This window comes from Sus scrofa, chromosome 1 (assembly GCF_000003025.6).
Source record: "Sus scrofa isolate TJ Tabasco breed Duroc chromosome 1, Sscrofa11.1, whole genome shotgun sequence".
Lineage (NCBI taxonomy): Eukaryota > Metazoa > Chordata > Mammalia > Artiodactyla > Suidae > Sus > Sus scrofa.
The window spans coordinates 15294727-15316331 of record NC_010443.5 but is presented as its reverse complement, the minus strand read 5'-3'; the positions used below and the strand labels follow the sequence as shown (position 1 = coordinate 15316331).

At 44.2% G+C, this 21605-nt stretch overlaps 1 protein-coding gene across 1 annotated transcript in view; it reads left to right on the top strand.

The window, feature by feature from the left end:
* Positions 1-21605, top strand: part of MTHFD1L (methylenetetrahydrofolate dehydrogenase (NADP+ dependent) 1-like) — a 189337-nt gene that overhangs the window by 13934 nt on the left and 153798 nt on the right. Inside the window, 3 exon segments of the mRNA XM_021086779.1 lie at positions 2428-2552; positions 4102-4202; positions 5520-5656. Coding sequence (XP_020942438.1) covers positions 2428-2552; positions 4102-4202; positions 5520-5656 — 363 coding nt within the window.

Here is a 21605-nt window from a genome sequence, read left to right as displayed (position 1 = left end):
CTGTGGCATATGGAGGTTCCCAGACTAGGGGTCCAGTTGGAGCTATAGCTGCCAGCCACAGCCACAGCCACGTGGGATCCAAGCCGCGTCTGCAACCTATACCACAGCCCACGGCAACGCCGGGTCCTTAACCCACTGAGCAAGGCCAGGGATCGAACCTGCAACCTCATGGCTCCTAGTCAGATTCATTAACACTGAGCCATGACGGGAACTCCTAGTTCAACAAGTTCTTGTCACCAACAAGAAAAAAGGAAGGAAAAAGGCCAAAGTCAGAACCCCAGTGTCTTCCCTGGAGGGAGCTTTCCTGAAAGTCACACTTCTGCTCCCGTTCCACTGGCCTGAACCTAATTGCTTGGCCATGTTGCTAGGGAGGCAAGGAAATGTGGTCTTTATACCAAGCAGCCTTAGATCGTTTCTTAGCACAACTAAAAATTAAGAGTTTATTACTAAGGAATAATAAAAATCGGATATTGGACAAATAGTTCCTGCTACACTCACCATGGTAAGATATGACAAATATTGACACCTGTCATAGCAGTACTAACAAGAGGCAGAGACATTTGTTTTTCCCTTTGCAGAAGGACACTCATTTTCTGCAGTAGAATTTGCATTTTGTTGTTGTTGTTGTTGTCATTTTTTTTTTAGGGCCATGCCTGCGGCATATGGAAGTTCCCAGGCTAGGGGTCTAATCGGAGCTACAGCTGCCGGCCTACACCACAGCCACAGCAACGTGGGATCCAAGCCGAATCTGCAGCCTATACTACAGCTTATGGCAGTGGTGGATCCTTAACCCACAGAGCAAGGCCAGGGATCGAACCATCATCCTCATGGATACTAGTCGGGTTTGTTAACCGCTGAGCCACAGTGGGAACTCTAGAATTTGCATTTTCTTAAGATTGTTTGGAAACTGGTATTGATAGCCCTTGACTTTATTTTTTTCCTGTCAGTTGTTTTTTTTTTTTGATAAGTCATATATTCCCTCTTTTTCATTGAAATTCTGATAAATAGGAATTTATATGGTGTTATTATTCTGCTGAAAAAGAATAAGGATCTTAATTTATTAAGATTTTGTTGTTGGACTTCCTGTGTGGCTCACAACAAGATTTTGTTGTTACTGCTTCTACCAAATCCTAGTTAGAGGTAATGATAGTACCCTCACTTCATTCTGGGGCTGTATAGACGCCACCTCCCCTGGCCACCCCTGCCCACCATCACTCTACTAGCCCTTTGCCTTGATTAACCTGAATAATTTTTCATTGTATTTATCAATTTCAGAGATTATACTGTTATGATGATGAGCTCCACGAGGGCAGATGTTTTGTTTAGAACTGTATTTCCTTTACTCAGAATTGGTACAAAGTAGATACCCAAAACATCGAACCTTTATGGAATGAAGATAAAATGATGAACAGTAATTGAAACAAAATTTTCTTGCAGAATTTAATATATCAATATCTTTTTCTTGCCTTACCAGATAGAAGTACTATAGTGATTTTTGCTAGACAGTGAAACAAGAAGTATTTCCAAAAGGCTTATGACAGATAAACTCGAAGCGTAGATAGCTCCTTTTTATAGGAAATACTAAAATAATTCACTATTTATGAAAAAGACCAAAGCACAGTTTGGAAAGGTAATATCTATTGAATGGCTAGGTATGTCTTGAAATAATAATAGTAATGGCTAGGCGTGCTCTGGCCTCTCTCTGTTTATCTCTGTTTTATGCCAGGTTTTCACCTAGCAAGATGATAGTTCATAACTGGCCCATGGATATGGACCTAAGACAAGTGTTGGTTTACTGTTTTTACTTGATTTTTTTTTTTTTTTTTTTTTTTTTTCCTTTTTAGGGCAGCACCCTTGGCATATGGAAGTTCCCAGGCTAGGGGTCAAATCAGAGCCCCATCTGGCAGCTTACACCTCACCAACAGCAAAGTGGGATCTGAGCCACATCGGCCACCTACACCACAGCTCATGGCAACACTGGAGTAGGGCCAAGGATCGAACCCACAACCTTGTGGTTCCTAGGCGGATTCGTTAACCGCTGAGCCATGATGGGAGCTCCCGGGTTCCTGCTTCTTGGCCTTCCTGAAAGTTGGCTGTTCCCTTGGCTCAACTCTGATTGTGACCGGGAATTGCCTTTTACTCGTCTCAACTTTATTAACTGTTGAGCTTTGGTTTCGTTCTGTTCTGTTCTGGCAGGTAGTAGAGCGATGAGAAAGATTTGAGATGTTACTGAAAAACTCAGCCAAGCTTTTATAAATGTGGTGAGAAGGAAACAGGCACTTCTTCATTCAGCTTTACACCAGGTCTTCACCAAGGAGAAAAAAGAAACTAAAACAGATGGATTTCTGTGAATCTGTTCCTCACATAAAGCATCTTTTGTTGGATCCTATTTTTGCAAAACTGACTATAGTTTTTTTTTCTCTTTAGATTATAGATGAGATCCTAAAGATTAATGAAGACTCAAGAGTACACGGCCTTGCCCTTCAGATCTCTGAGACCTCATTTAGCAGCAAAATCCTTCATGCTTTGAAACCAGAAAAAGATGTGGATGGGTGAGAACATAGAAAACGATTACATCTTAGTGCAAAACAAGTTTTTCTTTCTTTCTTTTTTTTTTTTTTTTTTTTTTGCTTTTTAGGGCTGTACCCGTGGCATATAGAAATTCCCAGGTTAGGGATTGAATCAGAACTATAGCTGCTGGCCTACACCACATCTCACAGCAACAGGGCATCCAAGCCGTGTCGGCAACCTACACCACAGTTCACGGCAACGCTGGATCCTTAACCCACTGAACAAGGCCAGGGATGTAACCCGTGTCCTCATGGAATCTAGTCGGATCCATTTCCGCTGTGCCACGAAAGGAACTCCAAAAACAACTTTTGCACTGTGAATTTAATTTTTTTTTTCTTTTTTGGCTGCCCTGTGGCATGAGGTGCTCCCAGGCCAGGGATTAGATCCAAGCCACAGTTCGGACCTAAGCTGCAACTGGGGCAATCCTGGATCCCTAACCCACCGTGCCAGGCCAGGGGTTGAATCCCAGCACTCCCAAGATGCCACCGATCCTGTTGCACCACAGAGGGAACTCCAAACTGAATTTTTTTAAATTCCGTTTTTATTAACCATGTGAGTGATTAAGACATGAAAGAAATCATTTTAAATATTTCAGGAGTTCGAGGAGTTCCCGTTGTGTCTCAGTGGTTAACAAATTCGACTAGAAACCATGAGGTTGCAGGTTTGATCCCTGGCCTTGCTCAGCGGGTTAAGGATCCGGTATTGCCAGGTGCTGTGTATAGGTCACAGATGCGGCTAGGATCTGGTGTTGCTGTGGCTGTGGCTGTGGCTGGCAGCTACAGCTCCATTTGGACCCCTAGCCTGGGAATCTCTATATGCCACAGGAGTGGCCCTAAAAAGCAAAAATAAATAAATAAATAAATAAATCATAAGAGAAAAGAAAAAGGGGGAAGTGTGATAACTTTTCCAACATCTAGATTTTGTTACGAACCTGAATTGAGGCCATCAGTTGAAGCTAGGCAGTTATGGTCTGTTTTGTCCTGGATTTGAATGAGGAAGAAACACAGAAGGCCTTGAGAGAACACGGTCACTCGTTTGTCCCTTGAGAAGTCCTGATGTCAGGTGGGGATCAGACCTTGAATCCCCGTCTTGCTCGGTCACCCTCGGTTTCTAGGATCGGTTCTGGACTTTGATATTGATGGCGATGCGAATTTCCGCAGCGTAACGTGGGCTTGGCTGCAGGACCCCTGTGTTGCTCATCTCCAGGGGCCCCCCTCTACCTAGCTCATGGAACGGAGCTTGCAGTGAAGTCCCACGTGGCCGTAAGCTGTGGTGCCACCTTCCAGGCAGATCAGAAACATCCAAGGTTGTCCCGACACTCTGGGACCACATTGGAGTAGCCTGAGGGGGCTGTTCCAAGAAGCCAATGGCCTCTATTCCCGCCCACCCTTTCATTTGTATCAGTGATGTAATAGGTCCTGTCTGTGAAATACTGACTTTGATGTTAACTTGATATTAATTCATGTGAATCACAGATAAGTGAGTTTGGGGCACGTTTGGATGTACCTGTTCCTTTATTTTTGGATTCAGAGTAACGGATGTCAACCTGGGGAAGTTGGTACGTGGAGATGCCCATGACTGTTTCGTTTCGCCTGTGGCCAGAGCTGTCATTGAACTTCTTGAGAAGTCAGGTACGATGCTCCTTCAAAAACGTCGTCATTTTCTTTTTTTTTTTTGCTTTTTAGAGCTGCACTTGAGACATATGGGGGTTCCCAGGCTAGGGGTCCAATCACAGCTACAGCGGCCACCCGCAGCCACAGCCACAGCCACAGCAATGAAGGATCAGAGCCACATCAGTGACCTACACCACAGCTCACGGCAATACCGGCTCCTTAACCCATTGAGCAGGGCCAGGGATCGAACCTGCATCCTCATGGATACTAGTCGGGTTCATTTCCTCTGAGCCACAGTGGGAATTCCATGTTACCATTTTCTAATTTTTGGCTTTACTGGAGTTTTTCATAAGGATTTGGCTCTGAAAGATTCTTATTCAAACATGGAAGTGATAGTCAATGTCAGTTTTATTTTCCTCATCTTTTGGGTGGTGACTATGACAATGGCAATTTTTCTGATAAGTTAACTATATTACAGTTTTAAAGAGAAATTGTTAAAGATCCATGATTAAGCTGCGTTGAACATTTTCTCAGCTTCCCTAATGAAATACTCAATTAACTACACTGAAAAATGTTTCACATTTCAACTTCTCAAATCTGTCAATATGTAGACCTAGATAAAATTTATATTTAAGATTAAAGATTTATATGGAAGATTAAAAAATACAGAAGGAGCTCTCAGGGCAGTTTAAGGATCCGGTATTGTCATTTCAGTGGCTTAGGTCGCTGCTGTGGTATGGGTTCCATCTCTGGCCCAGGTGCTTCCGCATGCCAAGGGTGTGGCCAAAAAAGGAGGGAAAATAAGATTTGTATTTAAGATTTAAATAGAGGAGTTGCTAGATATAATTTGTGATATAGAAACCTTGATTAGAATTTATTAGCAAGCAGTGTCTCTTTCAGTAGTTAGTATTTAATTTCTCTCTTTTTGCCCCTGACCTTGTGCTTTTATGTCAGTGACATAAAAATGAATAATTTCTTTTTCTTTCTTTCCTCTTTTTTTTAATATTAGGGCTTCACCCAAGGCATATGGAAGTTCCCAGGCTAGGGGTCGACTCAGAGCTGCAGCTGCCGGCCTACACCACAGTTACAGCAACACGGGATCTGAGCCTCGTCTGCAACCTACACCTCAGCTCATGGCAACGCTGAGTCCTTAACCCACTGAGCGAGATCAGAGATGGAACTCATGTCCTCATGGGTGCTAGTTGGGGTTCGTTACTGCTGAACTCCTCCGAGGGCCAAGTTTTAAAAGGCTATTTATTTTTCTTTACATGAATTCTGTTCAGGAGGGAGACTTTGAAGTTTGATTATAATACTGAATTTTCATTTGGTGGGTAGGTGTCAACTTAGATGGAAGGAAGATCTTGGTAATAGGAGCCCATGGGTCTTTGGAAGCCACCCTGCAATGCCTGTTCCAGAGAAAAGGGTCAATGACAATGAGCTCTCAGTGGAAAGCACCTCAGCTTCAGAGCAAGGTAAGCATCTCCCACGTTGGAAGCCTGTCCTTAAATGGAGGAATGTGAATGCATAGCCTGAGCATTCAACATCAGAGGTTAGACAAAGAACAGCAAGAACTCTCAAAGGACGAAAACCAAAGAGCAGAGATTTGTGACATGGAAAACAAATATATATGAGAAACGACCAACAAGGCCAAAAGTTGGTTCTCGGAAACGTCTAGTAAAATAGACACACTACTAAGAAAATAATTAAGACAAAAAAAGAGAACACCAGGAATTTTAGGAATGAACAGGGGATAGAACCACAGAAACAAAAATTATTTTTTCAAAAGGGGAGTATGAACAACTTTATGCTGATACATTTCAAAAATTGTATGAAATGAGTACTTTCCTAGAAAATGTAACTTACAAAGTGGATTCCAGTAAAATTGAATAGTCTCATACACTGAAAACGTTGACTTCGCTCTGCCCATCAAACAAGCACACAAAAAAGGCGATAGGTGGAGTGCCCATCTGGCTCAGCAGAAACGAATCTGACCAGCATCTATGAGGAGGAAGGTTCGATCCCTGCCTGGCCTCGATCAGTGGGTTAGGGGTCCAGCGTTGCCACAATCTATGGTGTAGGTCAAAGACACGGCTCGGATCTGCTGTTGCTATGGCTGTGGTGTAGGCCAGCAGCTATAGCTCCAATTTGACCCCTAGCCTGGGAACCTCCATATGCCACAGGTTCGGCCCTAAAAATACAAACAAATAAACAAACAAAACGGTGATGTGTGGTTTTACAAATGAGTTACCACAGTCAAAAAGCAGATCATAATCTGTTTTCTCCAAAGAATAGAAAAACAATGTTCTAACTCATTTTACGAGTACCCAGTGCAGAGACAATGATAAGATGCTAAAAGACAATTACAAGTCAATGTCACCTTATGAACATAAATGAACTAGTCATTAGCAAAATAGAAAACCAAATCCAGCACCACTTCGGGATTGTCATAGGATTGCAAGGGGATTCAACGTTAAAATGCATTAATGTCATACACCTCACTATCAGATTGAAAAGTATCCTGTCACCATAGTAGACTCAGAAAAGTCATTATGATAAAATTTAACACTTTTTTTTCTTAAAAAACCTCTTCCATAAAAGAACAAAAAACCTCTTAGGTTAGGAATTTAAAGAAATTCCTTAGCCAGATAAAATATCTATGGAGTATCTCATTTAATAGTGAAAAAATTAGAAATAATTTATTATTTTATTTTATTAGGGCCATAGGTGGAGCATATGAAAGTTCCCAGGCTAGGGGTATAATTGGAGCTACAGCTGCTGGCTATGTCACAGTCACAGCCACTGCAACACCAGATACGAGCCATGTCTGTGACCTACACCACAGCTCAAGAAAACGCTGGATCCCTAACCCACTGAGTGAGGCCAGGGATCGAACGCGCATCCTCAGGGATACTAGTTGGGTTCATTTCCACTGAGCCACAACAGGAACTCCTAGAAATAATTTTTTGATTGGGAAAGACAAGGGTGCCTGTTATCTGTTCTCCTGATGAGCACTATATGGGATTTCCTAGACGATTCAGTGATGGGAACAAGGAAAAAAAGAAAATTTGTAATGATTGGAAAGGGAGATACTAAACTGTCATCAATTCTGGATAATAGGAATACATAAAAGGCTCAAAAGAAACCTATTAAAATAACAGAATTTGGAGTTTGGAATTTTGGAGTTAGGAAATGAATCCGACTAGTATCCATGAGGAGACGGGTTCAATCCCTGGTCTTGCTCAATGAGTTAAGCATCCAGCATAGCTGTGAGCTGTGGTGTAGGTTGCAGACATAGCCCGGATTCTGCATTGCTGTGGCTGTTGTGTAGGCTGGCAGCTACAGCCCCGAGTTGACCTCTAGCTTGGGAACTTCCATATGCCTCGGGTGCAGTCCTAAACAGCAAAATAAATAAATAAAATAACAGAATTAATAAGAGGTCATCTGGGTTATTGGATATAAGATCAACATGCAAAAACCAATTGCATTTCTGGAGTTCCCCGGTGGCTTAGCAGGTTAAGGATCTGGTATTGTCACTGCTGTAGGTCTGATTACTGCTATGGTGCAGATTTAGTCCCTAGCCTGGGAAGTTCTGCATGTGGCAGATGCAGCCAAAAAGAGAAAAAAGAAAAGAAAAATAATGCATTTTTAAATACCAACCCCACAGTTAGAAAATTAATTTTTAAGGAATTATAATTATGGGGAGTTCCCATCGTGGTGCCTTGGAAACTGTGAGGTTGCAGGTTTGATCCCTGGCCTTCCTCATTGGGTTAAGGATCCAGTGTTGCTGTGAGCTGTGGTGTAGGCGAGGAACTGTAGTTCCTATTAGACCCCTAGCCTGGGAACCTCCATATGCTGCAGGTACAGACCTAAAAAGCAAAAAAAATAATAATAATAAGTAAGAATTATAATTATGATAGCAATGAGAATACAGGGTACCTGGGTAAATATTTAACAAGTTATTTCTAATCTTTTGAAAGAAATTGTATAATTTTGATGACTGTCATTAAGAAGATCCAATTTAAAAAAGCAGAGATTCCATATTCATAGATAAAAGAGTCACTATCTTAATGGATACTAATTCTCCCAAATCTATAAACTTGAATCAAAATCCTGACATAATGTTATTATGACGAATTTGACAAGCTGATTCGAAAATTGATATGGAAGCACAAGGACAAAAACAAGACAATTTTGGGAGTTCCTGTTGTGGCTCATCCCTTAACAAACCTGACTGGGATCCATGAGGATTCGGGTTCGATCCCTGGCCTCACTCAGTGGGTTTAGGATTGGGTGTTGCCATGAGCTGTGGTGTAGGTCGAAGACGTGGCTTGGATCCCGAGTTGCTATGGCTGTGGTATAGGCCAGCAGCTGTAGCTCTGATTTGACCCCTAGCCTGGGAACTTAGATGTGCCTAGCGTGTGGCCCTAAAAAGTGGGGTGGGGGTGGGGGAAACAATTTTCAAGAAAACTAGAGCTGTAAATATCAATAAAGAGTTTCCAAAAACAGCCCTGTTGGAAGAAAGCAGATCGCAGAAAGGTGTATTTCAAGAGTTCCCTGGTGGCCTGGTGGATTAAGGATCCGGCATTGTCACTGCTGTGGTGAGGGTGCATTCCTTGGCCCGGCAACTTCCACATGCCATGAGTGCAGCCAAAAAAATAAAAAATAAAAAAGGGAGGATATATTTCATCTAACACCATTTATATAAGGATTAAAATCAATACTGTTTTTATATGTTTAGGGCTGTGTACGTATAAAGTATAGAGAAATGAGTGGAAACTGGGGACCGAATCAGGAAAACCATGATGGGATAAAGATGCGGATGTAGAGAAAGGGGGTGTCTGGGGACCCTCACTTGCATTGGTCAGGCCTTTTCTTAAACTAGGTCGTGGGCAGGGTATCTGAGTGCTCTGTTATTCTTTTCCATTTTCGTGTCTGAACTAGTTAATAAGTTTTTAAGTTCAAAACCTGACAATGAACTTCACAGATTTCAGGCAAAATGAAATTAGGTTAAAAGTGCATTAAGTACAATGAATTATTAAAATCTAAAAATACATATTCCTGGAGGAGTTCCTATCATGGCACAGCAGAAAAGAATCCGACTAGGAACCATGAGGTTTTGGGTTCAAACCCTGGCCTCCCTCAGTGGGTTAAGGATCCAGCATTGCTGTGAGCTGTGGTGTAGGTCGCAGACTCGGCTCGGATCCCGCATTGCTGTGGCTGTGGGGTAGGCGGCAGCTGTCGCTCTGAGTTGACCCCTAGCCTGGGAACCTCCATATGATGCTAATGCAGGCCTAAAAATCAAAAAAAAAAAAAAAAGGAAAAAGAAAAAAAAATATGTGTTCCTCACGTTGCAACATGAGAAAATGGAAGCCAACAAGTTGTAGACCTTTCTGGGGGAAGCAGGCATCTCTGAGATTTGTAATGTTTGAGTGAGTGGCAGGTGGATCTGCTACATACAGCCCAGGTGTGTGGTCTTGCAGTTATGCTCAAACCTCTGTGCATTTTTATTGGTTACCACATGGTGGCAACCTGTCCAAGAAAATTCAACGACAGCATTTAGACTTAAGAGCCCAGAATTTTTGGTTTGGAAACTTAATGGAAGAGGATAGTAAACTCACCCTGAACTGAACAGCTGTGGCAAGAAAGAGAAAAATGCCTTCATTAGCACTTGAATGTTTTCACAGCTGTCACAGATACTTTTGCAAGTTGTATCTATATTTTTGAAAAACAGGGAGTTCCTGTTTAGGTGCAGTAGAAACGAATCCAGCTAGTGACCATGAGGTTGAAGTTTCAGTCCCTGGCCTCGCTCAGTGGGTTAAGGATCCAGCGTTGCATGAGCTGTGGTGTAAGTCACAGATGCAGTTCGGATCCTGTGTTTCTGTGGCTGTGGTGTAGGCCGGCAGCTATAGCTCTGATTCAACCCCTAGCCTGGGAACCTCCATATGCTGTGGGTGTGGTCTTAAAAATCAAAAAAATAGATAAAGAAAGAAAAAGAAAAGCAAAGACATCTTTCAAAGTTCTTTTTTAACTTAGCCACGCCATGGCATATGAAAGTTCTCAGGCCTAGGATTGAACCCGAGCCACAGCAGTGACAATGCTAAATCAATCCTTAACCACTAGGCCATCAGGGAACTCCCCAAAGTACTTTTTAATTATGGAACTAAATCATGTTGATGCTTTAGGATAAAGTTCATCTTGGAGTTCCCATCGTGGCTCAGTAGTTAATGAATCCGACTGGTATCCATGAAGATCTGGGATTGATCCCTGGCCTCAGTTAGTGGGTTAAGGATCCAGCATTGCTGTGAGCTGTGGTGTAGGCTGCAAGCGTGGCTCAGATCCTGTGTTGCTGTGGCTGTGGTGTACCCTGGCCACTATAGCTGCAATTAGACCCCTAGCCTGGGAACCTCCATATGCCGCAAGGAGGGCTCTAAAAAGCAAAAGCAAAAACAAACAAACAAAAAAACAGTTCAGCCTGACTTTGAGAATGATGATTACATGGCTTTATTCTAGAGAACCTAGAAATTGGGTAACATTATGGTTTCTGCATATCTAAGAAGGTTCTCTTTAAAGCTGACATGGCCGATATATTTTATTTCCTTAAGTCCTGGATATTTAGATAAGCAGCACTGTGACTCTTAGAGGCTGTCAACTCTATAGCTAAAAATATAGAAAGAAAGATTCCAGGCTCCCCATGCTTGTCTTAAGCTTCATTTGGCTTCTGGTATCTGGCCTGTTCTACCTGGCCTATTCACATACACCCGCAGGATAAGCCTGTCTCTCCATCTTTTGTGCTGGCAGCCAGCACTTCACTAGCCACTTACCTCCTGCTGATGTCTCCATGCTTCTGCCTTGCAGCCTTGCATTTGACTTTTCATTATATTCCTCTATTTTTTTTTTCTTTTGTCTTTTTAAGGCCACACCTGCGGCATATGGAGGTTCCCAGGCTAGGGGTCTGATCAGAGCTGTAGCTGCCGGCCTACACCAGAGCCACAGCAACGCTGGATCGGAGCCATGTCTGCGACCTACACCACAGCTCACAGCAATGCCAGATCCTTAACCCACTGAGCGAGGCCAGCGATCGAACCCTAAACCTCATGGTTCACAGTGGGACTCATTTTCGCTTTGCCACGACAGGAACTCCAGTTCCTCTATTTTATTTCTAAAACTCAGCCCATTGCTGGGCCCTCTGCAGACAATGGAAGTTAAAGTGGTACAGCGAGCACCCAGGCATTTGGTCAGTGTCCTGGGAAAACTGAAAAACGTGTGACAACAGATGAGGATTTTTGTTTTCTAATTCCATCAGCAATGTATTTTAAGATTATAGTGCAGAAGTTCCTGTTGTGGCTTGGTGGGTTAAGAACTTGACATAATGTCCATCAGGATATGGGTTTAGATCCATATCCTTGGCCTTGCTCAGTGGGTTAAGGATCCAGTGTTGCCACAAGGTCATAGATGCGGCTCAGATTTGGTGTTGCTGTAACTGTGGCATAGGCTGGCAGTTGCAGCTCAAGTTCAACCCCTGGCCTGGGAACGTCCATATGACGCAGGTGCAGCTGTAAAAAGAGAAAAAAAAAAAAGATTATAGTGCATTATAAGGGCACCTTAACAGTGCATTTTAGCATTAGAGCCGATTTAGCTTCAGCAATGGTAAGTTTCAGGGAGAGAACAGAGCAAGCAAGGGATTATGGCTGTTCGGTTACAGGACGTTATCTTTGAAAGGCATTTCACACATGCATGTTTTCACCCATCATGGGACAAGACCCTCTGTTAGCTGTCTGGTGGAGGATGTCCAAAACCAGTGGAGTGAGGGGTTTGGGGAGCCCGCTGCCTAAATTACACGTACCCTTTCAAGTTTGGGATGACCTTGAAGCAGTTCCAGTCTGCTGCCACCCATAGGAACTGCCTTTGAAGGTTTGGAGTTAGAGACGACACTGGGGAAGCAGTAAAACGTCGGCTTTGGTGCAAATAGGCCTGGATGCAAGCCTTCGCTGCTGTTTATCTTCTCTGAGCCTGTCTCCTCCTGTGTAGAGTGGGGAATCGTAGCACTCCGTGCCTCACGAGGCTGCTGGGAGCATTCGGTAATCGTACAGGTGTGCTCAGCACAGGTTAACATCCCCGGGAATAGTGTGCCTGCTGTTGATGCTGAGTCCAGGAAGGACACCGGCAGCCTCCACCATACAGATGTGTACTTGGTGCTCCGTGTGGAAGTGGAAAGGCCGGTGGGTCCGTCGCATCATAAGGAGATAATGACATAGTGGGACCCGGCGTTCCTCATTGCACAGCTTCCAGTGCACGTCTGCGGGGAAGCAGAGGGGGGCTCTGGCTGAGAGGCCTGCCCATCGAAAGTGGAGGCTGAGGGAACCAAGCCAAAGTGAAACCAAGAGCTGGTGTCCCTGAGAGAGAGGGTGCCCTGCTTGGGCCAGTCCAGGCTCGTCCCCTGGTCCTCACCTCCGTAAGGGGACCACTTTCTTCCCTGACACCTGTTACCCAGAAGCCACTCCACCATCCGTCTTGTCGGCTCCTTCCAGGGGTGGTATTCTTTCGTACAATTTTGGGGAACAGTTAACATTGAGTTGTTTAAATAGAATTGGTTCCCTTCTCTATCAACCGGCCTAAATCTAAAAATAGCATATCTATTTTACTTTTTTCAATTTTAAGTTTTACCTTTAATATGAAGAAGATTTACAGTTGTTTTGATTTTAAATAAAATATTTAGTTACTCAAATATCTTAGAAAAATAGAAACCCCCAATTAAAACCTTAGTATTTTGTATAAATTCAAACTGCTCTGTGTGTGAATATATACACACACATAAGCGTATCTATTTTTAAATTATCTTTTTGTGTTTTGTTTTGTTTTGTTTTGTTTGTTTGTTCTTTGTCTTTTTGAAGCCTGCACCCGCAGCATATGGAGGTTCCCTGGCTAGGAGGTCTAATCGGAAGTGTAGCCTCCGGCCTACACCACAGCCACAGCAATGTGTGATCCGAGCCACATCTGCGACCTACACCCCAGCTCACAGCAACGCCAGATCCTTAACCCACTGAGCAAGGCCAGGGATCGAACCCACAACCTCATGGTTCCTAGTCAGATTGGTTTCCACTGTGCCACGACGGGAACTCCATCTTTCTTTCTTTCTTTTTTTTTTGTCTTTTCTAGGGCCACACTCGTGGCATATGGATGTTCCCAGGCTAGGGGTCTAATCGGAGCTGTAGCCACTGTCCTACGCCAAGGTCCATCTTTTTGTTTTTATGGCCATACTCATGCCATCGGTATGTGGCAACTCTGGATTGATTCTTTTAACTCACTGCGTGAGGCAGGAGCTGAAACCCTCACCTCTGCAGCCAGCCAAGCTGCTGTAGTCTCATTCTTAGCCCACTGTGCCCCAGCAGGAATTCCTAACGATAGACTGTGGATACTGTTATTCATAAAATCTCCATGCAGCCTGAACATGAAGACTTGAGATTTGCCTTTTAATTATTTATTTATTTATTTATTTATTTATTTATTTAGGGCCACACCTGCTGTATATGGAGGTTCCCAGGCTAGGGGTTGAATCAGAGCTACAGCTGCTGGCCTACATGCAGATCCGAGCTGCATCTAAGACCTACACCACAGCTCCCGGCAACACCGGATCCTTCACCCACTGAATGAGGCTAGGAGTCGAACCTTCGTCCTCATGGATACTGGTCAGATTTGTTTCCGCTGAGCCGCCCTGGGAACTCCGAGATTTGCCTTTTTAGAAGTATGACAGAAATCAGAATAGAGGACTGTATTTGATAGCTTTATAGTTTATGCCACTCTCAGTGTATCATTGAAAATGAGGAGTAGCCTTGCTGCTTTGCTTGGGAGCACCACGCCTAGGCTTTGAGATGCATCCTGCAGGTACATGGGGGGAGGGGACGAGTGTCTGGGCGTTGGTCCAGATTAACCACCTGCTCTGGAGCATCAGCTGTCCGTAAGCCGCAGGACTGGGTGTGATGTTTTTGGGTAGAGCTAAAGAATCAGCCTCCTTCTTCCCCCCAAACGCCAGCCCCTCCTTCAGCTGCCCTGGCCCCTGGAGTGGAGTGACAGCCCTGTGTGGGAGGGGCTCGGCTCGCCAGCTGCCCCGTGGGAATTGACCTAGATGTGGAGATGTCGTCTTCCTCACCCCAGTGAGTTCACTCTGGTGCCAAAAGCAAATGTTCTGCATTTAGCATTTACGAGGCGGAGTGGTGCCCTCTCCAGGGAAGAGAGGTTGACAGGCACCTCACGGCTGCGCTCAAGCCCCCGCGCCCGCTCCGCTGGCTGCAAAGTCTCTTCTGAATCTGCAGTTGGATGCAGCTGGGAGATGATGGCAAAACAGCCTCCAGCTGCGACAAATCGGGTCGGTCCCAGCTGCGTGTGTAAGAAATAACCCAGAAATAATGAAGACCGTTGTATGTTGTTTTTCTCAGAGGGTCTTGTTTCTCCTTCTGAGCACAGAGATGGTCAAAACGAGTAAGAATATAGGTCTTTCACACTTGAAGCATCAAAGGAGTCCTTTTTCATTTTTGAGCAAACTTATCACAGAGTTATTTCCAGTTTAAATCCAGTGCATAGTATGGCTTATACAAGGCTTCAAAACATGTATTGGGGAGTTCCATGGTGGCCTATTGGTTAAGGCTTTGGCGTCGTCACTGTTGTGGTTCAATCCCTGCCAGGAATGTCTGCCCGCCGAGGGCATGACCAATAAAAACAAAAAGTAAATTGGACAATTCTAAATATATGTATAATATGTATGAGATCCTGAAAAAATCATCTATTTTGCAAAGATTGGAGGGATATCCTAGCCTTTAAACTGGACTATGTTAGTAACTTACATGGATTTTTTTTTTTTTTTTTTTTGGTCTTTTTGTCTTTTAGGGCTGCACTGGCGGCATATGGAAGTTCCCAGCCTAGGGGTTGAATCAGAGCTGTTGCCACCAGCCTGTGCCACAACAACTCAGGATCTGAGCCATGTCTGCAACCTACACGGCAGCTCACAGCAACTCCAGATCCTTAACCCACTGAGCAGGGCCAGGGATCGAACCCATGTCCTCATGGATGCTCGTTGGGTTCATTAACCACTGAGGCACAATGGGAACTCCTATAATTTCTTTTTTTTTTTTAATGGCTACACTTGCAGCATATGGAAGTTCCCAGGCCAAAGATTGACTCCAACCTGCAGCTGGGACCTATACTGCAGTTGCTGTAGTTGGAATCTTAACCCACTGTGCTGCGGTGGGAACACCTGTATTTATAATTTCCATGATTTTTTCTTTTATTTATTTTCTATAGTTTATTCTTTTTTGTTGTTGTTGTTGCTGTTCTTTTATTTTTCTTTTAAATCCAATAGGGAATTAAAAATGCAGTTAACAAACCAAAAATACCAGAATACTGGCTTTTCTGGAGATCTTTATTTCTTTATATAGCTTGTGGTTACTGACTAGTGTATCTTTTCTCTTCAACCAGAAGGACTCCCTTTTTGCATTTTTTGTAGGACAGGTCTAGTGGTAACAAATTTCTCACTTTGGTTAATATTCAAATATATTAATTCCTCCCCCTTTTTTTGAAGTACAGTTTTTCTGGATCTAGAATCCAGTGGACAGATTTTTTGCTTCCAGCGCTTTAAATATGTCATTCCATTTTCTTCTGGCCTCCAAGGTTTCTGATGAGCATGATCATTCTTTTTAACCAGAGGACATGAGAGGGACCAAGGCCCAATACCTTAGCCTTGGGTTGAGTTCACTGTTGAGGCCACAGTTAGTAATCCCATAGGCAACCTCTTAAAGGTAGGAAGCTGTTTACTCCCTGAGGCCTTGGGCTTGTCGACACTCCGCACTCACTCTCCAGAAGGGAAGGTGTCCACGCTCAAGGTCAGGGGCCCCTTGATCCAATGTGTGGACATGCAAGACAGCCCAACTGACGCCAGTCTCAGTGGTCCCCTAGTGGTTGGGCAGAGAAGATACTGCAGACCCCCAGGCACCACAGATCTTGTGCCCATCAAATACCAAGGCTTCTCAGTATTGTTTGCTCAAGTGACCTGGGGAATGTAGACCCCTGAGTTTCTTGGGCGGATTTTTCAATATTTATGGACTGAAAATGCCTTTGGATATCAGCTGCCATTCTTTCCCCTCCTGCTTCTTCCTGATCATTGTGCAACTTAGGAACGCCAGAGAAAGAGGTGATTCGAACTTTTTTTAAAAGCCCCCAAATCAGGCCATTTATATTTAGCAGTGTTGAGAGAAGGACCTGTGAGAGAATCTATTGAAACGAAGGGGCATGAGCTCCAGAGGGGGCTGTGGGAAGCCTTAGATGTTCAAGGTGCATATTGCACAAAGGAGAAGGCCTTGGGGCTGTGTCCTGCAGAGAACAGGAGGTGACGTCACCTCCATTCCACCTGCAGATCGACCCTGCTGGCCTGTCTGTACCATCTGCAGCAGCTGGCTCCGTCTTTTACCCTTTCTTCTCCAGTGTAAATGCTTTCTAAGGATGTAGAATTAGAATGCTCTAATGGGTAGGTCTGAACATAGTCCATAATGAAAAAGCACCCTTGTCTAAAGATTTTGTTTTGAAAGCTTTTTCATATATTATCTCCTTAATGTTGCATCCTGAAAACCAGGTGCTTTGACCCTGGTCCTTGATGAAAAGGAGCAGAGCCTAGACTTGAATCTAGGTCTTAAAACCCCACCTACCAAGCTGTTCCTTCTGCCCCTCACTTTTTCTCTATCAAGTGCAGCTTCTCACTTCTCAGGGGAAGTGGATGCGGAAATGTGTTGATGTGCAGTCCGAGGTTCAGAACTGGAAAGCACAGGAGTTCCCTTGTGGTGTAGCGGGTTAAGGATCCAGCATTGTCACTGCAGCAGTCGAGGATGCTGCTGTGGCATGGGTTTGACATCTGGCCTGGGAATTGCTGCCTGCCGCACGTGTGACCAAAAAGGGGGGAAAAATTGGAAGGCAAAACTGTAGCAGGAAATGCAAAGCTGAATTTCCCACAGCCACGTCAATGCACGTGAACACAGCAGAACCGAGCCGTAAGTCACGTGTCGGGCTCTGTGAAGCACAGTTTGCTTCGTGCGGCTCTGGGAACCATAATGTGGTCTTCCTCGTTTTCGTGATAGGAGTTTCTGTCTGAGCTTTGACCTACTGGATTCCCTCTCACCACACAGACACGCACACACGCACCTCTCTCAGGATTGCACTCACGTGCTCACTCTCACTCTCAGCCCTACATTTTTAGGGTGTGAGAAAGGGAATCCTTTCTTTCTTTTTTTTTGCTTTTTAAGGCTGCACCCCTGGCATATGAAAGTTCGTAGGCCAGGGGTCAAATCAGAGTGACAGCTGCCGGCCTACGCCACAGCCACAGCCACAGCCACGCTGGATCTGAGCCTCGTCTGTGACCTACACCACAGCTCACGGCAATGCCAGATCCTTAACCCACTGAGCGAGGTCAGGGATTGAACCTGTGTCCTAATGGATACCAGTCGGAGAGTATTTCCACTGAGCCACAGCAGGAACTCCCAAGAAAGGGAATTCTTAATGAATTATTCAAAGTGTATCCATTACTGGATTTGAGGTTACATTTTCCTTTTTTTTTTTTAATTAAAGTATAGTTGATTTACAATGTTTTGTCAGTTTCTGCTGTACAGCAAAGCAACCCAGTTACACACACACACATTCTTTTTTTTTTTTTTTTTTTTTTTTTTGGTCTTTTTAGGGCCACACCGATGACAAATGGAGGTTCCCAGGCTAGGGGTGTCTAATTGGAGCTGTAGCCGCCGGCCTACACCACAGCCACAGCAATGCCAGATCCGGGCCACGTCTGCGACCGACACCACAGCTCACGACAACGCCATGGTGGGAACTCCTATATATACATTCTTATATGTATACATTTTTTTTCTCATATTTTCCATCACGTCCTATCACAAGTACATTTTCCTTTTATCATCTGTCATAATTTATGTGAGAATCAGGTTACCTTGAAGAGGGATTAACTCTCTTTTCTGTCACTTTGGACACAGCTGTCTTTGATCATCTCATACATTGAGCAGTAAATACATTGAATAAAGAAGGAAGATATACACGTTTTAGAAAGAGAAAGGTCACTTATTATCCTTTGGGGAGAAAACTTGGGAGATAAGTGCTCTAATCATAATTCCAAATTATCCATTTGGCTTGCGCTCGTGCTGATTTATGAAATAGATCTTAATTTTAAAAGCCAATAATGTTCTTCTGATCACAGATGAGAGTGGAAAAAAGAAACAGGCAGTTCCTGAAAGGAAAAAAATTCTCCAGGATGAGATCACTTGCTCTGCCTGTCACGGGGGAGGAGGGTCTTTTTCTGAAACCGTCTTTCTCTTGTCTTGCCAAAGTATTACAACATCTAAATGAACATGGTTTGGTATTTTTATTTTAGAGTATTTACACAATTATTTTCATTTTTATTTTTATTTGATGGCATGCTTAATATTGCAGGCTAATGTGAATGTTGACCCATAGGTACAAAGCAGTAATCCTTTGGTAGAAGTTCAATTAATTCAAGTAAAAGTTGTTGTTCTCATCGTGGCTGAGTTAACAAACCCGAATAGTATCCATAGGATGCTGGTTCAATCCCAGGCCTTGCTCAGTGGGTTAGGGATCTGGCGTTGCCGTGAGCTGTGATGTAGGTCACAGACGTGGCTCCTTGGATCCCAAGTTGCTGGGGCTGTGGTGCAGGCTGACAGCTACAGCTCCAGTTCGACCCTAGCCTGGAAACTTCCATATGTTACTGGTGTGACCTCTGTATGCCGTGGGTGAGCCCTAAAAAGACCCCCAAAAAATTTTTTTTCAAATAAAAATTTCAACATTCAACATTTTGAATTTATGGATAAACGGAGACTCTGCTCGTGAAAAACCGACTCAGTGAAATCTCCATAGGCAGGAAAGCTGGCCCACTCAAAGGGCAGGGGTTTACCAGGCATGGTGGCTAGTGCCCATTTAAGGCATGGATGAATTCCTAATTGCAAAAACCTTAGCTTTTTGCTATTAGCTTGCTTAGCCATCTGGCATCATTCAAACCCAGGGACCTCACCCTTTCCCCTTAGCCAGCTTGCGACACCGATCCTCCGTTCCTGCCTCCTGGACCAAGCCAGAGCCACATAATTTCTTCCTCTTCGCTTGTCATCTACAATGACTGCTCCCCAAGGGTACCTTTAAGCACTGATTTCTTCTCGTTCTACCTGTTTCCCTTGGAGAGCTTGTGGAAGCTTCGGTTTTAACTGCATCTATGATGGTGACCCGTCCCGTTCCGCATCCTCCATCCTGCCCGTTCTCGGTCCCGGGCATCCAGCCTCCTACCTGCCGTCCTCCGCCTGCTGCAGTGTCAGCCTGTCCCTCTCAGCCCCTCCAACTCTTCTCAATCCAGCCGTCCAGAGTCATCTTCCTAAAACACGGTTGGATGGTGTGAGGGCAGCCAGAGTACCCTGGTGTGATTTTTCTTTTTCTTGACTCTTCCCAAGAAAAGTCCAGCCAATTCGAGAATCTGGCATTTATTGAAAGAAAGTGACATTTCATAAAAAGGAAAAACACCTCACTGTTTTTAGGACCCTGTGATGAGAGAGCCAAGGGGCCTCCTCGCCACCTAAGATTTCATGGCCACTCCCTGTCATTACAAAGCACTGTGAAGCCTCTTGTGCAGAACGTAATGTGATCTAGAAAGTACTTAACCAGCTCACGCTAACCTCAAAGTGCCCCAGTTCACTGCAAGTGAAAGAACAGTGTCACCTCCCTCCGTGCCTGTCTCCCTCCCTCCCTCGGGACCTTCCCCTGTACCCTGTACGTACTGTGTGTGACAGCTGCCCGGTCTTGGCACAGCAACTGCTGAACATTAAATACTAGTACCGCTTTTAAGTACTTCACAGAGCCTGCGGGCAAAAGAAGCAGAAGTCAAATGTTTGTTTTTTTTCCATATTCCAGTGGTTTGTCCTGCCCCTTCATCTGGAAGATCCCAGCTCTTGAGTCTTAAAGGCAGGGTTTGAATTCAGATCCTCAGTGACCTCAGTGTCTGCCCCAGGTGGCAGTTGAAAGATGGCAAGTGAGGGGTATATTCACTATAGAATCCTGGGTCTCCAGAGTTTCTTTTGTGGCTCAGTATCCATGAGGATGTGGGTTTGATCCCTGGCCTGCTCAGTTTGTTAGGCATCTGGCATTGCCACAAGCTCCGGTGTAGGCTGCAGCTGCAGCTCCAATTCGACCCCTAGCCTAGCAACTTTCTATATGCCACAGGTGCAGCCTTGAAAAAGAAAAAAAAAGAATCCTGGATCTCTTTTATTCTTTTTTCAGTCACTGTAATTTTAGAAGGGAGCATTGCTGGAGAAAGCCCCTGTTGTTGATTTCTTTAAGAAATGTCCTGGGGTTTGAACTTTGCTTTCTGAATGGTGTTCGTGACATTTGAAAGATGTAGAAGCAGGTCTGATAGGCCTCAGGTGATTTAATCACAGTTCTTCATATCTCCAAATCTTTTTTTTTTAGCCCATCCCAGCTTTCTGTCAGTGTAAAAATCTCACAGCTGAGATCCACATATATGCCCTTTTAAAACCACTGACGGCAGAAGATAAATTCTATCTTCTCGTCAAGAAGGAGGGGCTGTCTTTTCTATAGTTTCGATTTTAAAATGCATTTCATGTGCAGAATACCAAATTAGGATATTCCTTATAATTTTGCAAGTGATATCTCCATCAGCCCCTCTCTAAAATCTGACACTTGTCTTCCCCCCACCCCCCCAAAAAATCAGTGACTTAGAGAAAAATAGTTTTCATGGTATCTCAACTCTTCCACATGCTCCCCATCAAATGCCTGCACATCCGAGTCTTGTGATTGTTTTAACATTTGGTCTCCCGCCTGGGGAGTGGGCGGTTCGCCGTAAGCTGCTTCCACTCACGTCTCAGCAGAGAAGGCAATATTTTGTTATGAGATAAAGTTTCAAGCCAGGCTTTGGCCAGGGTCCTTCCCATTAGGGAGGAAGAAAGCAGAAACAGCCAGTGAGACAATAATTCTCCTTGAATCTTAGCTCATTAAAACCTTGCCTGGGCCTCAGTGCGCTATTTATTGATTTAAGCATCTAGCACTGTTCCTTTCCAGAAAGAATTAGCATCTCCAACGCGATCATTGCGAAGGGAGGAGATTTTTGTCTTTTCTCTGCGGGATCCACTGTCCCCCAGTTGCTTATTAGCACAGCCCGCTTTCGAGTTGAGTCCAGGTAGGCAGTTAAGGGGGCAGAATGAGATTTCAGAGATTTATAGCGAATGAAACGAACAGGTTGTACCGGAGACGCCACGTGTAGGAAACGAAGCGCTCTTGGGACTCGAGTGAACCTGTGATCCTTGGCTTTTTCCAAAATGAACATTGCAGCCTTGTACGTATTAACTTCCTTTCCATGGATGT